We start from the raw sequence: 17,439 nt of genomic DNA on the forward strand, positions 1-17,439 counted from the left end.
AGGACAGCTCAAAGCTGATGACTGACATGGTAGTTTAAAGTGATGACCCCACAGCAAATGACACAAGGTAATTTTAGCACAAACTCCATGCTGTTTCTTTTTTTATGGGCAGAAACTCAATAGACTGCTAAGTGCCCATCCTGTGACGGAATGCTTTCTAAGAGGAAGCTTCGGTCTTTCAGACCTTGTCATCTGCTTCTATTAGAGTCCATTATGCACATTTATTGGTGGTTGCTCAACAGCTCCTCCCTCCTTGACTCCTGACCTTTGGAAGGTAAATTAGCCAAGCTTTGGCACAGGTTCACGGTGAGCTTAGAGGTGGCGCCTCTCTTACCTAATACAAACTTCAAATAAATGATTCGGAATCCACATGGGCTACCAGTTTATCTAATGAGCATTTTGAAAACAGTAAGGATTTCTCCTTAGGATTTTACAGGATGTACAGCTTGTTGGCTCTAGAAGATTTCTTGCTTGGGAATGGGGAGAAGTCAGCCCTGAGAGGAGGGATGAGACTTGTTCTTGGGACTGCGGGGCACAGGTGGGACCCAACAAGGAAGACTTCTGCTCATAAGGAGAGAGTAGGGACAGTGGGAGCTGGCATATGGTGGTGGATAATAATCCCCCGTCTAGGTCATGTTCAAACAAAGCCTACAGGACCACCCTCCACGTGCTGGGATTCCTAACCAAGGGTGCTTATCAGAACCACCTAGGGAGATTTAAAAGCTGTGTTCCCACCCGGGCTCCACCCTTGGCAATGTTGCTGCTGTCAATGGGATGGAGGCATGTGCATTACTTTTAAATCTCCCCTGGTGGTTTTGATACTCTCCCCAGTGAGAACCACTGCTGGAGGATTTGCAAGGTGGGAGAGAGCCTGGGCTGTGTGCCGAGCCCTGAGGTCCGTGATTCTGTAACTCAGCCAGTGCCTTCTGTCGCTTGCTGCCCACTCTCACGGAAGTTGTTCTCCTGGGACGGACTCCTACCCACCCGGGAATGTAGCAGCCAGAGCCTCACCATTCCAGGAGCTGGCGGCAGAAGGCACAGCTCAGACTGGGCGCCGTCGTCTCTGCATGTTGCCTCGTTCCCAAGGTGCCGCAGAGGTCCTCCTGCACCACAAAGCACACACAGCCGTGGGTGTGACAGAGGATGTGACTCATCCCCCTGGCTGCACGCGGGGCCCAGCGAGCAGCGCAGACCCGCCTGAACTCGCCAAGCCTCTCTTACAAATGGGGAAACGGAGGCCAGCAGGACGAGAGGAAGAAAAGAGCCCGTGCTTAGTTCCGATGTGTCTCTCGGTGGGGTCAGTGCCTCTAAGGCCCTCGGCTTATGAAAAGCAGCTGTCACCCTGGTTTCCTCTTGCCTCCTCTGAACAGATTTGAAAATCTGGTGTCCAGATGAGAGAATGCTTTTCCCTTTTTATTCCTTTCCCTTAGTTTCACATTAATCCAAGCTTCCCCACAGGATGAACAGATTTAGGAAGATAATTTCTAAATCTATTCATCTGACCACTGGTTAGAGCTCTAAAAGCTAAAAAGAAGGCCGGGCGCTGTGGCTCACGCCTGTAATCCTAGCTCTTGGGAGGCCGAGGCGGGCGGATTGCTCAAGGTCAGGAGTTCAAAACCAGCCTGAGCAAGAGCGAGACCCCGTCTCTACTATAAATAGAAATTAATTGGCCAACTGATATATATATATAAAAAAATTAGCCGGGCATGGTGGCGCATGCCTGTAGTCCCAGCTACTCGGGAGGCTGAGGCAGAAGGATCACTCGAGCCCAGGAGTTTGAGGTTGCTGTGAGCTAGGCTGACGCCACGGCACTCACTCTAGCCTGGACAACAAAGCGAGACTCTGTCTCAAAAAAAAAAAAAAAAAAAAAAAAAAAAAAAAAAAAAAAAAAAAAAAAAAAAGCTAAAAAGAAATGTGTTCAACTGTGAATTAAAATAGGTCAGGGACTGACTAGAGGCCCAAACGACCGGTTCTATGTCCCTTTTTAACACAAAACAATTGCACTACTGATCTGAAACCACCCACTGCGTATTTTTGACTATGAGCTTAGCCTTCATGTGAGCAGATAATAAATGTGCTTTTTCCGTCATCATAAACAATGCTGGCAGAAGCATTATTGCACACAGCTTTCTCCACATTTTGAATTACTTCCTGAGGAAACGACTGGGCCAAAGGTTACCAACATGTTCGTGTGATGATACGTGTGGCCGAACTGCTTTCCACAAAAGCTGCACGGATTACACAGCCGCCAACAATGTGGACGGCTCAGTGTGACCACACCTTCCTCGGCAGCAGGAATTATCACTCGAAAATGTTTTTGTTAATTTAAGGGGGGGGGGTGGCACCTTGTGTTAATTAGCATTTCCTCTGTGATTAAAGGAGATAAGCATTCTCCCATATGCATATTTATTGGCTGTATTTCCTACTTTTTAGTTCCTATCCTTTGTCCATTAATTTTTTTGGAGGGTTTCAGCATTTTCTTAGTAACAAAGTCAGCCATTTGTTGATTGTTCATCATGTGCCAGGTGCTTCTCGTACAGCCTCATTCCATCCTACCTTCCTGGCAGGTTGTCTCTGTTTTAATCATGAATAATCTGAGGCTCAGAGAATGTAAGCAACTTGGCAAGGCCATGCGAGGGTGGGGAACCAAGGCCCTAAGGCCACATCCCGGCCTTCTAGGTCCTTAAGTGCATGCACCCTTTTGACTGAATCCCAATTTTACAGAACAAATCCTTTTATTAAAAGGGTGGAGCAGAAAACAATGAAGCTTTTCTTGCCTTCTTTGGTGCTTAAAAAAGAACGTCTTGAAATCAGAAGGCTGCAGGTTCCCCATCCCTGACTGAGCTGGGATTTGAACCTCTACCTGTCTGACTTGTACGTTTGTGTCTTTTTTTTTTTTTTTGAGACAGAGTCTCACTCTGTTGCTGGGGCTACAGTGCCGTGGCGTCAGCCCAGCTCACAGCAACCTCAAATTCCTGGGCTCAAGCAATCCTACTGCCTCAGCCTCCCAAGTAGCTGGGACTTCTCAGCCTCCCAGAATGCTAGGATTACAGGTGTGAGCCACCTTGCACATTTGTGTCCTTAACCACAATTCTGCTCCTTTGTGCATTTGTCAGAGCATGTGATATAACAAAGATCTTAACACTGAACATTATTTGCTCTTAATATTTTCCCAGTTATCTGCCCTTTTTTAACACATTGACTGCCACACTTGAAAAAAAATTTATTTTGGGGGGCCACTGTTTTATTATGAAAATAGAATAAAAACTTCAAAGACAAAACGATCCTTTCTAATTTAATGACAAATTGTTATTTTTAGTTGTTTTCTGTGCGTGAGTTATATGCAACTTAAAAAATAGTTCATAAGGGTAAAGGTGAAGAAATGTGTGAGATACATATGCTTCACGAGGCCCCGGGCTCAAAACTAGCATGAGTTAAATACAACTCATGGCAGTTAATTTGTTTAAAAAAAACTGTCGTTTCAGTTTTGCAAACATAAGTTAAAATATGGATGTCATGGAGGAGGTGCAAATGGCTAAGAAACATGAAAATAGGTTGGATTTCATAAATAGATTAAAATCATGAGATACCAGTTTTCACTTATCACTTCAGCAAAGGATAGAAAAAATATCTGGGGTGGGCTCAGGTTGGAGACACCAGCACTCACAGGCCCTGCTGTGGGCCTGCGAACCAGGCCACAGTTCTAAAGTCTGGGTCATCAGGGTTTTCAATGTGTATCATTTGACCCATTAACCCATTAATACTAGGTTTTAATTCTAAGGAAATAAACAACTATGGATAAAAGTTTACATGTAAAATGATGTTACCTGAAGCAGTGTTTATAAAATCAAAGAACTGGAAAAAACTAAATGTCCATCTCTATGAGATTGTTTAAATAAGTCAGGATACATCCATATAATGAAATATGATGCAGTCATTAAAAATGAAGCTATAGGTTTATTCTAAATGATGTGGCGACATGCCCACAATACAATGTTAAATTAAAAAGCAGATCATAAAACAATACATACAGTAAGATCCCACTTTTGCAAAAATGCATATACAGGGGAAAAGCTGGAAGGATATATACTAAAATATTAGCAATGATTTTTCTTCTTTCTACTTTTCTCTATTCTCTGATTTTTTTTGCAATAAATATACGTTGCTTTTATAATTTACAAAATAGGTTTTATTCCCTCCATAACTCCCTTGTCTTTTCTTTTATCCCTGTTAAGCTTACACAGTTACCCCTGCACTTGATATTTAAGGCAGATTTACAGTAGAATGGAGGGAGGTAGGAGTTGGCAGACCTGGGCTGTAATATCTTCCGTTCTTTGCCCTGGGCAAATCTTACCTTTCTAAGCTACTTCTCCTCTGCTAAAAGTCTTTGCAAACTGTAAAGCTCTGAACCAACAGAATTATTATATTATTGTTTACTGCTTACTATACTGTTGCTATAATTTTAGACCCGGGCGTTTTTAATCCCAGTTTTTCCAATTCATTCATAATAGATTAATCTCTAGATCCTTGCAACTCAAAGTGTGGTCACCAGACCTGAACCAGCAGCATTGGCATCACCTGGGAGCTTGTTAGAAATGCAAAATTGCAGGCTCACGCAGACCCACTGAATCAGCGTGTATTTTAACAAGATCCACAGGTGATTCCTAGGCACAGTGGAGCTGGAGAAACCCTGGTGTAGGTTCCAGTACTCCTGCCAAGTTTCTCCCCAGTGCTGAAAGCGTGGGAAATGTCGTAGCAACAGCAGCAGCTATCACCAGCACTAACACCCAGGGTGCCAGGCAAGGAAAAGCCAGGTGATCTTGATTACACTGATTTTCGAGTCCCAGTCAGCAGCACTGCTCATCGCTAACCAGCCAAGGGAATGCGCAGAGCTGAGCCAAGACCTGCTACAGGACATCACCCTGGAGTCAGAAGACAGCCCCGTAGCCGTTCGATCTGGCTGGTCCTGGCCATCCCCATTCTGACGAGGTAACTAGTTTTAAAAAAGGTTTGAATTTTATTTATTTATTTTTTTGAGACAGAGTCTCACTCTCTTGCCTGGGCTAGAGTGCCGTGGCGTTAGCCTAGCTCACAGCAACCTCAAACTCCTGGGCTCAAGCAATCTTCCTCCCTCAGCCTTCTGGGTAGCTGGAACTACAGGCATGTGCCGCCATGCCCAACTAACTTTTTCTCTATATATTTTTAGTTAGCCAATTAATTTCTTTCTATTATAGTGGAGACAAGGTCTCACTCTTGCTCAGGCTGGTCTTGAACTCCTGACCTTGAGTGACCCGCCTTGGCCTCCCAGAGTGCTAGGGTTACAGGTGTGAGCCACCACACCCGGCCTGAATTTTAGAATCACTTTTTTTTTTTTTTTTTTTTTTCTTTTTTTCCCCTGGGTAACTGCACAGTAGAGAATCACTTTTTGAGCTACCTGGGAGTCTCACCTTTGGGGATCATTTGGCTTTTCTTCAAGCTGCTGAAGAGTCATCATGAACTTAATTTAGTGCTCCTGGGACTGTGGGAACGAGCAATCTAAGGCAGAGTGTGGTGTGGCCCTCATGTGGCCACTCCACCTTCTTCCTCTCTGGCCAGCTGTCCTGCCCCTCGGACCTTTGCCCAGAGGGTTGCACCTGCGGGCCAGACTAGGTGGGCGCTGCGGGGCAGGTGGAGGAGCTGGGCTTCCTTCCCCGGTGGATGATAAAACTCGCTTCTGTATGGGGCCCTGGCCCTCCCGGAGCTGCACCAGGAAGGGGCCTCTTGCTGGGCCGTTGACAACGGGTGCTGTGGGGCGAGGGCTCAGTCTGCCGGGCCAGCTCTCAGGGCTCCTTGTTGGAGGGGGCCTCCTGCGGCCCTCCCCAGAGTGTCCCTGTCGTCTCCCACCTAGGCCCCGGGCCCAGGAGGGCAGCCAGGGGGCTCCTTGGGAATCCGGGGGGAGCCGCACAGAAGGGCTTTCCGTTAGGGCCGCAGTCCAACCAGGCGGCTCAAAACCAGCTCAGCATCCCCACACTGCCCCTAGGGCACCATAGCATCCTGCCTGGAGTCCCCCTCAGCTTCTCATCCTCCAGGACTCAGTTCACATCTCACCTCCTCTGAGAAACCGTCCCTGACCATCTCTCCGTCGGTGACACCACCCTCCCACGTTTAGATACTTTTGGTCATATCCCATTACTTAATAGTCAGGACAGCTAACACCCAGGTAATGCGCTTACTATGAGCCAGGCCCTGTTTTAAGTACTTTACATGGATTAACTCATTCAAATGTCATAAAACCCCTGTGAGGCAGGTTTTGTTATCCCCATTGTACAGAGGAGGACACTGAGGCACAGAGAGGTTCTGTAACTTTCCCAAGTTCACAAAGCCATTACTAGTAAGTGACAGAGCCTGTATTTGAACCCAGGTAGTCTGGCTTCAGAGTTATACAGAATGTATTATTATTTCCTGCATAGTACTTTTAATATTCTGAAATTATATGTTCACTTTATTAAATGTATGTTTCACAGAACCGTAAACATCTTGAGGGCAGGTGATTGGCTGCCTTGTTTATGTTGTATCCCTTCTACCTAGAAAAGTGCTTAGCATATAGCAATAAATGTTGCTGAATGAATGAGTAATACTAGCAGTAGATCCTCTTTTCAGGGCCACTTATCACAATGTTATCATTTCACAACAATTCTGTAAGCTTGGGACAGAGTAAGGAAGAGCAAACCCAGACCCAGGGCACTGCTGGGCGGAGGACTAGGCTGCCTCACGGAACCGGAAGCCAGTTCAGGTCCGGGACTAGCAGGGTAGCAAGCTGTGAGCCTGGGGGACTGTTTGTGAGATTAGTTGTCACTGCCACAGTGGCTCAGGGCTTACCATACTGAGCATTCACCCTACACCAGGCATTTCGGAAGTTCAGGGTACAAAGGTCAGTACAATGGCACAAAGACACGGGACACAGCCCTGTGAGAACACAAAGCCCTGAGCAGAGAATTCTGCCTGGGTATCAGGTCACATAAATGACCTGACCCTGAGGCTGGCCACTAAATGAGGGAGATTTTACCGAGCAGATGTTTTGAGGGGGCAAACACACTTCTTGGGAAGGGCTAACATTTATATAATCTACATCATCTTGTCCTTAGCTCTGACAAAGACGTCATTCAAGTTTTGAATATCAGCCCCAACTTGTGTCTTCAAGTACCATGTGCAAGTAAAGAGTCAATTTAAGGTTATTATTTAGGTGATTCAGTTCTCAGAATTTTAATTTCTGAGAATTCAGAATCTGAAATGTTCTGATTATTGAGGCTACAAGAGCAAAAAGTGTAGATAGACAGCGGTGATTGATTTAAATTCCTAATCTTGCACATGCAAACCGAAGTAATTTAACTTGAGAGGAGGTAAATGCAGAAGTGGACTCATGGGAAATAATTATTTCACCGAGTGTGCTATTTATTATTTAGGAGAAGGAATACAAAACTATGAAGAAGAAAAATTATTTCTTCCAGGCATGATCCACAAAAATTTTGCCATTCATCCCGAAGAAATAACTCTTCAGTGGTTTATCAGTTTAAACTACATTGTTACATCCTAAACTAATACAATGTTAAAAAAAATTAACTAATAAAGGCTGAGTACCCTGAGAATCTGGGCATTTTGAGAGGCTGAGGCAGAAGGATCGCTTGAGCCTAGGAGTTTGAGGTTGCAGTGAGCCACAATGATGCCACTGCACTTCAACCTGGGTGACAGAGCAAGACCCCGTCTCAAAAAAAAAAAAAAAGAAAATCTAATAAAAATAACACTTGAAAAATCTTCTAATTTTTAAAACCTGGTTCTGCTTTAAATAATATTCATGGAACTTTGGTAAATTAAGTTGTCATGAAATATTAAAATAGAATTCAGTGAATCCATGAACTAGGAGTCTACGTATACATAAACATTTTTTTCTGCCACAAAAATAGGCCATAGGTTGCTATATTACCTCATTTGAGAGTGAAGAAGATGTGGATATCAAGCCATCCGGGATGCCTGGAGAACTTGCAGGAAGAGAGAGGGCTGAAGTGTTTTTGCTTTCATCAATCTTCTGCTTAACATCTTCAAGTAGGATCTCCAACTTGAAGATTTCACCTTCCACTTTTCTAAGTAAACAAACAAATAGGCATCTTCTGGGCTATGTAGTCGGTGTTCTAATTAGTAACAACAGTTCTTGACTGTAGCGTTTATCTGTATTATTAATGTGGCCTGCCCTCCAACAGGAAGGATAATGGACACTCGCCCTGACTGACATCCTGTTTATAGTTTCACTCCAAAGGCCTGGGCTCTCATCCTCATTTTCTGTCCATTAGCTGTGTACCCCTGAGTAAATCACTTAATCTTTATGGGCTTCCAATGTCTCAGCTATACCCTGGGATAAAAATACTTTACCTTCTTTATCTGGATTTGGTGATTTTGAGGTTCCTTGTAGGGGATTCTAAGAACTGTGATTCTATGAAAAAAATTGTTATGCCAATTGAAAAAGAGGAAGGACAAAAAAACTGAATAATAAGTGTTTAGATCTGTATGTACATGTGTATATAAATATACACATATAACCAACAAAAGAATTCATTTTCCTCAAATTCATTACATTTATAAAAATTTACTTTGTGTTAGTACATAAAGAAAAATCTCAAATTCCAAAATATTAAAAATTATGCCACCTTCCCTCTCTTATCACTAGAAGTTAACAAAAAGATAACTCCCCAAAACCTATTTAATTGGAAATTTTAATACTTATCTAAATAACTTTGGATTAAATAGGAAACAGAAATGGATATTGGGGATAATATACAAGTGGATGATATATGAGAGAACAGCATGTGAAAATCCACACAATGCAGTTATAGCAGTACTCTGAGGAAAATTTAAAGTCTTAAAATACATCATTCAAAAATCAGACTAAGCTGTAATAATTTAAAACTGTGTGGATAATGTGGAAATAGAAACATAGGTCAGTGGGATGGAAGGGAACTGGTCCCTTACACACGTGGAGGGTTTGTATCTGATAAAGGTGCTTTTTCAACCAGTAGGGAAAGGCTGTCCTAAAGTTGTAGGACAAAGATCTGAGCATGAAAAACCAAAGTGATTAATCAAATAAAATATATGAAAATATTTTGTGATCTAGCAGACAGAAGAGAATGAAGCAAGGCACAAGAAGAGACTGAAAATTTAAGAGAAAGAAATGAAATCATGAAGGAAGGCCTCAAGGTGGCCAGAAGGGATGGGCTCAAGGACCATGGCTGAAAGAGGCAGAGAGCAAGGGAAGGAAGAAAGGGGAGGGAGGTGGGGACATAGAGATTTGGAGTTGGAAAAAGGCATTTTTGAGTGAATTCATGATGTTTTCTGTAAAACAGAAGGTAAGAATGTATGCTGAGAATAGCAGGGAGAAAGGATAGATGGAGCTAGAACCTCATTTCTTGACTTCTTGGCTTCCGCTGTCAGAGTGTGTGACTACATTCTGACACGCAAGATGCATGAAACCCAAGCAAATATTTCTGCATATTACCTTTTAAAGGTAGTGATAAGGTTTTTTGTTTTGTTTTGTTTTGTTTTTTGAGACAGAGTCTCACTCTGTTGCCCAGGCTAGAGTGAGTGCCGTGGCATCAGCCTAGCTCACAGCAACCTCAAACTCCTGGGCTCAAGCAATCCTGCTGCCTCAGCCTCCCGAGTAGCTGGGACTACAGGCATGTGCCACCATGCCCGGCTAATTTTTTCTATATTAGTTGGCCAATTAATTTCTTTCTATTTATAGTAGAGATGGAGTCTCGCTCTTGCTCAGGTTGGTTTTGAACTCCTGAACTCAAACGATCCGCCCGCCTCGGCCTCCCAGAGAGCTAGGATGACAGGCGTGAGCCACCGCACCGGTCTATGATAAGGTTTTAATAAGAATACAACAGCTGACGTAAACCAGTGATTAGTTAGTGAATTTGCAGAATTCTTGGCCCCTACAGAAAGTCATCTACCTGACTTTGGACTCAACACTTAGAAGGTTCTCAATACATGAAGACCCCAAGGGTTGTACGTGGTTCTGCTCGTTAACACATTATGCACGTTTGAGAACAAGAGGACCAGTGTTGAGCTGATCAGCCTTTGCTTGTCCTGAGGTGGCTTTAACTGAGTTTTGGGAGAGGCCAGGTCCCTCCCTTGCCCCAGTGTTGAAAGCTTCTCCCGTATATGGGATATAATTGCAGTTGAGACTCTTGATTTATACCCATGCCAGGCGCAGTGTGGTTGTAACTAGGATATAAATAATACATTGCATAACTTTGGTCTTAATATGCACAGAGGCCTGTCTTTAAAATGACTGCCAAAATAAGAGATTCCTTGGAAAATAAATATCCTTACTCTATTAATTTTAAAACAAACAGCAGGAGCATATGGAGATCTTTTTTTTCCCCAGGAAAAAAAAAAAAGCCTTTGGGAAAAATCGACATTGAAACCTTATCCTTGCTGTCTAATTACTCAGTATTGAAATAAAAGTAGACAGAGGTTCCATTCATTTTAAAAAAGTAAAATTGTACCTTGGGAAAAAATACCATAGGAGGCCAGTGCTAAAATACAAACCATTAAAACATTTTGGCATCAACAATGATTCCATGTTAAAATGCTCTGAATAGAAAGAGCTGAATTTACAAATATTAAGCCTACTAAATAGATTCTTTTAATTCACACCAGGAAATTATATGAAAATAATCCTATCCTTTAGTCCTGGAATACATGTTAAAATTATCTGGAGTGGAGAGAGAAGGGTACGGGGCCATAAAAATCACCAACTGGAAACTTCAATCGGGAGTGTGCTTCCAAGTTTCTAATGTGAATTAACTCAGGGATCACTTAACTTTGAGCTTTAAAAGTTTTCCTTTGTCAGGATTTATGGGTCCCTCGCCCCAATACTAATCAACCTTATGATGTCCTCTCCTGCCCGCTTCCCTTCAGAATTATTGGGGGTAGGAAAGAAAGGGGGAAAGAGAGGGTCAGAAGAGAAGAACCAGGCAGGGATAATAAAGGCAGGAGAGGGGAGACAGAGGGAAAGCTGAGAAGGAGAGGAGAGGAGAAACTTGGATAGGAGAAGGCCCTCGGCGTTTAGCATGTAAGCCTTTCTAGGGTTTTCTTGTGCTTCTCTGGGTCTCAGAACCAGTTACAATGACATCCCACAAAATGCAGAATGGTGGCACCATGCCTCTGCCCCAGGAGACAACTGTTCACTTTGGATGGTCCATCTGGGTCAGTGCCCAACACAGTGCCTCCCACACTGCGGGTCCTCCATACTACCTGTGGCATGAGGTGACCCTTTGTTCATTGGTGACAGTTTTTGCTGACCCTAGACCAGTGGCTTTCCAAGCACTAAGTCAGCAGCCAAATCAGAATCCTACCTGGAGAAAGTCACCTTTGACCCCTCCCCATTACACAGTTGGTTTAAACCTGACCTTTCTGGATCAAAGTCACCAACAGTTGCAGATTTGTGCTCATGGGTGTGCTGCTGCAGAGCCAGATGTGTGTCCTTGGTGGCCAGAAACTTCTGCTCCAGCAGTTCAAGATGTCCCTGCAGGTGCTTTAGGACCTGCAGCAGTGAAGTCACTTAGAATCATTCACGTGCAAACCTGTGCATGTAGTTCCCCAAAACACAACGTAGGTGTACCCCACAGTAGTGTCAAAATGAAGCTGCCATCCTTTTCCTGGCAGCATTGATTGTTTCATTTCAGAGTGAGACACCTAAAATATAGACAACCCAAGAGTCTTCTCAACACTCAAAACACCCTCACAGCACAGAGCTGAAAAGTACAATCACTGCTGATTTCTCTCTCAGAACCTACTTAGAGGCCTCCGAACTCCCTTAGTGGGACATTCATAATCCTGTATATTTGCAGAATGATTTTTAGCTTACAAAGCACTTTCCCATTCCTCATTTAACCCACACATCAATGTTATAAATGTTGCAAAGTAGATTTTATTATCCCAGTTTTATGGAGGAGGAAATTAGAGCTCCCAGAAGTATGAAGCCACATAGATATTAAAAAGGAACTGAAGTTAGAGGGCCCGGGTCTGAGTTGATGGGGAAGGAACAGCAGGAAGATTTAGCCAAAGCTGTGAGTGGGTCTTTCAGATGTCAGCACATGCGGCCTTGTGCAGATGGGTCATGTGGTGAAGATGTGCATCGGCTTCAGCCCCACATCCCCAGGCGCTGAACAGTCCCTGAGCCTATGTCTGGCCCTGGGCCAGAAGCTTGAGATATAAAAATTATATCAGGCACAATCCCTGGTCTTAGGGATTTTATTCCATTGAGAAAAGAGACTGTGGATTAGTCTCCTTTGCCAAGACTCCATGGAAGGAGTGAGACTTAAGTCAGCCTTAAAGGATCCACAGGAGGGCCTGGACCAGGTAGCATCCATGAAAACGGAGAGGAAAGATGACGCGGAGATATATTGCCCAGGGCAGAAGTACGGCGCAGTGGGTTATGGGGTCAGACACAACAGGGTTCAAGTTCAGACTCTCTTACTCATTGTATTTTAGTCAACGTGAATTCTCTAAGGTTCACAGTTTTCTCGTCGTTAAAACTAAGATAAAAGCCCTCACCTTGCATTATAAAAATTAAATATGATAATGCATTGTGCCAGCAGCACAGCATTAATATGTACTCAATAGATGGTAGCCATTATTATTAATTCTTATTAAAAATGAATAAACAAGGGCTTGGAAAATTGGCTACAGTGTACAAAGGTGGCAAGTGTGGTCTTGCCCAGATCGCCATCTTCCGTCTTCCTCTGAGCCAATGTCAGTGGGCTGCAATAGGCTCCCTTGTGCCCCGGCTTCAGTTGTTTTCAGCTAATGGAGGGCAACGGTGCAAGGATGAGACAGGAATCTTTATTTCCCTGGTTTCCTCCTCATGCCATCTGCGGTCCCTCTACTGAAAGCTGTGAGACTTGTCAGCTACTCCTACAGCTACAGCTGTTCTCTTAGGCCCCAGGCCTGGCTTTGCCTCGACTATTTCCGGCCCAAGGATGAAGAGGCTCCCACTGATCCCTTCCTCCCCCTTACTGGTTTCCCTTCATGTGGCCCACACTGCGGTACAATAATGCCTGTACTAAACTCCGCAGTGGCCATTTGAGTAACCACCTGGTCCCCGCCAACACCCTGACTGACGCTGTGAATCCCACAGACAGCACCTGTGTTTCTAGCTCAGGGAGGGAGGAGAATGTGGCAGGCCTGACTAAAATGAGGAATTCAGAAAGGCTAACAAGTTTGAAGATGTCCATGTTGGACAGGTTGAGTTTGCAGCGAGGATGGGACACCCAGGTGAACGCGCACGAACGTCTGGAGTGAGAGGTCAGGACAAGGAATGTAGGAATTGGTAGCATGAGAGTGGCAGTTAAAGCCGTGAGAAGGAATTAGGTGTTCACAGTAAAAAGGATAGAGAGAGAAGAGAAGAAAGCCAATTATGAATTATAATTCAGAATCTTGGAGTTTAAATTGTGTTTTATATATATATATATCTCAGAATACAATAAGGCACAGTTTCTAGGCATCAATATGCCTCATTTAATTCTCACAACAAGTCTGAGATGGAAGACAAGCATGCCCTGGCACGTCCAATGTTATATAATCAATACGTAGAACTAGGACGTCTACTCCAAAATCCAAATGCTTTCTGCTGTGTTGTGTTGCTCAGACGGAGGTGGTTCGTGGTGGCCCTGCCTGGCCTTCCTGCAACATTGAGCCAAACGGGCCTGAAACCCTCAGTCATGGACCAACACCGCCAGGAGCCACTTTCCTCTTGGTCCTAGCAGGAATCCCCACTTACCCTCTAACATCAGGAAGAAACTTCCTGAATCAAGGCCTCTGAAGGCTAGCACCTTAAATCAGTTCTCTCTGCTCTGCTAAGCCCTTTAACATTCTCTGTTCTGCCAGTCCCTGAAATCCTGGCTTTTGGGGGATCTCATTTATCCTTTATTCCTCAACCCCTGCAATCTTGCTTCTAGATCCACCACTTCATTGAACAAGGACTCTTGTGGTCTCTTGTTTGCCAAATCCAGTGCGCACTTTATTTTCCTTCCATTCTTGAACATTTTTTTTTAAGAAATGGGGTCTTGCTCTGTTGCCCAGGCTGGAGTGCAGCGATGTGATCATAGCTCACTACAGCATCAAATTCCTGGGCTCAAGTGATCTTTCTGCCTCAGCCTCCCAAGTAGCTGGGACTGCAGGTGCACACCACCACAGCAGGCTAATTTTTGAAAATTGTTTTGGAGAGACAGGGTCTCGCTATGTTGCCCAGGCTGGTCTTGAACCTCCTGGCCTCAAGCAATCCTCCTGCTCAGTCTCCCAAAGTGCTGGGATTACAGGTGCGAGCCACTGCACCTGGCCCCTCTTTGAACAGTTGACGGTGTGGCCAACTCCTGCCTTCTTAAAGGCCTCTTTTCTCTTGGCATCTCTGGCTCTGCTTCTCCAGGTCTACCTCGGATCTTTTAGGTCTTTCCTCTTCTCACCTGTGCCCTGGTTGCTGTTCCCCAGGAATCTATCTGGGCCCTCTTCATGTCTAACTCTGCACAATCTGCCTGAGCAATCTCATCTACCCCGCAGCTTCAGCCCACAGATATCCCCAAATCTTTCTGGCCCAAACAGCATTTAGGGCCAGACCCATTGCTCTAACTGCCTACTGGACCTCTCCACTTGATGTCCTATAAAGACCTCAAACTCCAAATGTCCCAAACTAAACTTGACATCTCAAGTTGCCTGCCTGCTCCTGCCTGCCTTCCACACCCATTCTGGACTGCATCCTCTACTTTTATTCCTGGCCTTGGTTACCTAAGCCAGAAATCTGGAACTCATCTGGGCATCCTCCTGTCCTTTATTCACCCCTTTCCACTTGCCACCACTTCCTTAAACCCTGAGATTTGTCCCCTTCTCCATCGTCATTGCCAGGCTCTTGTACCTGGCCACTTGCATTGCTCCCTAACCAATCTCCATGCCCACAGGCTTGCCCCTATGTGGCTTCCCATTTGTCAGCTTGGAATCCTCAGTGCTGCCCCGACCGTCCACCTCAGGATGAGATCTAAGCTCCTTAGCGTGGCTTACAGCCTTTCATGACGCAGCCCTCGTCCACCTCTCTGTCTCCTCCCTCCCAGTTCGCCACACATCCGAGCACCCTCTGGTACATCACGGTGCCAAGCAGCTCCTCACACTGGCAGCACTGTCTCTCCCCTGTGCCACTGCACCTGCTGTTTCCTTTTTCTAGAACACTGCTTCGTCCCCTATTCCGCCAACCTCACCCTTATTCGCCTACAATGCCCAGTTCAGAAGTCACTCCCAGGAAGCCTTCCAAAGTGTCCCCTCACTGGCAAAGGTGGGTCCCCTCTGGGCTGTCATTAGCATCACCTGGAGCATTTCTTGTCTTTTCATGTTGTTGGTTTTTTTGTTGTTTTTTTTTTTGTTTGTTTTTGTTTTTTTGAGACAGAGTCTCGCTTTGTTGCCCAGGCTAGAGTAAGTGCCGTGGCGTCAGCCTAGCTCACAGCAACCTCAAACTCCTGGGCTCGAGTGATCCTTCTGCCTCAGCCTCCCGAGTAGCTGGGACTACAGGCATGTGCCACCATGCCCGGCTAATTTTTTATATATATATCAGTTGGCCAATTAATTTCTTTCTATTTATAGTAGAGACGGGGTCTCGCTCTTGCTCAGGCTGGTTTCGAACTCCTGACCTTGAGCAATCCGCCCGCCTCGGCCTCCCAAGAGCTAGGATTACAGGCGTGAGCCACAGCGCCCGGCCTTGTTGTTTTTTTTTTTGAGACAGAGTCTCACTCTGTTGCCTGGGCCACAGTGCCATGGCGTCAGCCTAGCTCACAGCAACCTCAAACTCCTGGGCTCAAGTGATCCTCCTGCCTCAGCCTCCCAAGTACCTGGGACTACAGGCATGCGCCACATGCCCGGCTAATTTTTTCTATATATTTTTGGTTGGCCAATTAATTTCTTTCTATTTTTAGTAGAGATGGGGTCTCACTCTTGCTCAGGCTGGTTTCGAACTCCTGACCTTGAGAGATCCTCCTGACTTGGCATCCCAGAGTGCTAGGAGTACAGGCATGAGCCACCGCGCCCAGCCACCTGGAGCATTTCTTAACCTACATTTTAATTGTCCGCTTACCAGTCCATTGCTGGTGTGGACTATAAGCCATTGGAAAAGGAATTGTTTCTTCATCTCCAAATCCCTAAGTGCCTGGTAGAGGGTCTGGGATATAAAGAGTGCCTGATAAATGTTTGCCAAATGAATAAATGATTTAATTAGTGAGGTGAGTGAATGATCAACTGTGTCTTTTAGCATTTGGGTCTGCCTGGTTTTTGTCCCTACTGCCGGGTATCTGAAGTGCAGACTGCCCCGAACCTTGCTGGTGCCTGTGTAGGGACTCCTGTCACCTGCCGTGTTGCTGACCCCACGGCCTCAGCTGCATCTTCACGTCAGCACATTTCTGGTTCTCCCAGGCTCAGCCCTTTGCCCCGTTGCTCCACTCCCACTTCCCATGCACTGATAACAAGGCTGTTGTGGTGACAGCATAAATTAGTGATTTGGTTACATGCAACAACAAGCAAAGATGTGAAAGTAAAAGATTTCGATCTGAAAATCATTGCTTCAAGATTGATTTTAAGAGTTCTCAAAGTCATGTTGCCAGATGCCAGCGATTTTTATAATCTAAACCCACCAGGACCCATCAAGTGTGGGAGGCCCGCCCTTTATAATGGCTTACATGTTCTTCTCTAGGCACTACTTTGTCTCAGATTCATTACAAGGTGACTGGTGAGGAATAACACTCAGAAGTCATAGATTCCCGAAAGAAGGCTAAATACATATAGAAACAACCCCAAACTCTGTTACCCCCATAAACAAAGACAGTTTAATCTTCAGCAAAACGTTTCCACTCCCATCACTGTAGAGAAAACATGGTGCTATAAAGTCATTTACATTTTCCCATGTCAAAATCCCTGATAAAGATTTTTAAAACTGGATAAAATTAATTACCATTCTCTTATCTTGCACGTGACAGGAAGAATCCTGTTTTATTCTTTTGGAAAATTCTTGTACCTGCAGTGAAAAAAATGCAATCTTTTATTAATGGCATGGTGGCTCCTATTTGAATTTGGTTACTTCAATTGTTTATAACAAGCTTTAAAAGTATTACTTTAGTCTGCAATTGGTCAGTCTGTTCTTTTAACTTCTTACACATCTGTTTCCCTTGGCATATCTTTTGAAATATGTTAGAAGAATTTGAGGAAGGGTCTTTCTGAAGTGTTGATGACACCTTAAGGAGGCTTGTCTCAGATTCTATTCCTAAATAAGAAAGAGTGCATTTTGGCTACCATTAATTTCAACTCATCACAGTTTTATTAAGTACTGAAAACACAAGGCTGTGGCAGCCACCACCCCTTGCTATTTTTTAAAAT

The 17,439-nt window shown here is 44.6% G+C and overlaps 1 protein-coding gene across 2 annotated transcripts in view; it reads right to left on the reverse strand.

Moving 5' to 3' along the window:
- Positions 1-17,439, reverse strand: part of AKNAD1 (AKNA domain containing 1) — a 37,910-nt gene that overhangs the window by 12,895 nt on the left and 7,576 nt on the right. For both annotated transcript variants that reach the window (XM_075999928.1, XM_012751650.3), the window contains exons 4-8: positions 17,178-17,326; positions 17,018-17,080; positions 11,445-11,578; positions 7,961-8,117; positions 1,012-1,103 (exon numbers count right to left, since the gene is read on the reverse strand). In XM_075999928.1, the coding sequence (XP_075856043.1) occupies positions 1,012-1,103; positions 7,961-8,117; positions 11,445-11,578; positions 17,018-17,080; positions 17,178-17,326 (595 nt within the window). The remainder of the gene's footprint in view (positions 1-1,011; positions 1,104-7,960; positions 8,118-11,444; positions 11,579-17,017; positions 17,081-17,177; positions 17,327-17,439) is intronic.

This window comes from Microcebus murinus, chromosome 2 (assembly GCF_040939455.1).
Source record: "Microcebus murinus isolate Inina chromosome 2, M.murinus_Inina_mat1.0, whole genome shotgun sequence".
In the NCBI taxonomy this organism is placed as follows: Eukaryota; Metazoa; Chordata; class Mammalia; order Primates; family Cheirogaleidae; genus Microcebus; species Microcebus murinus.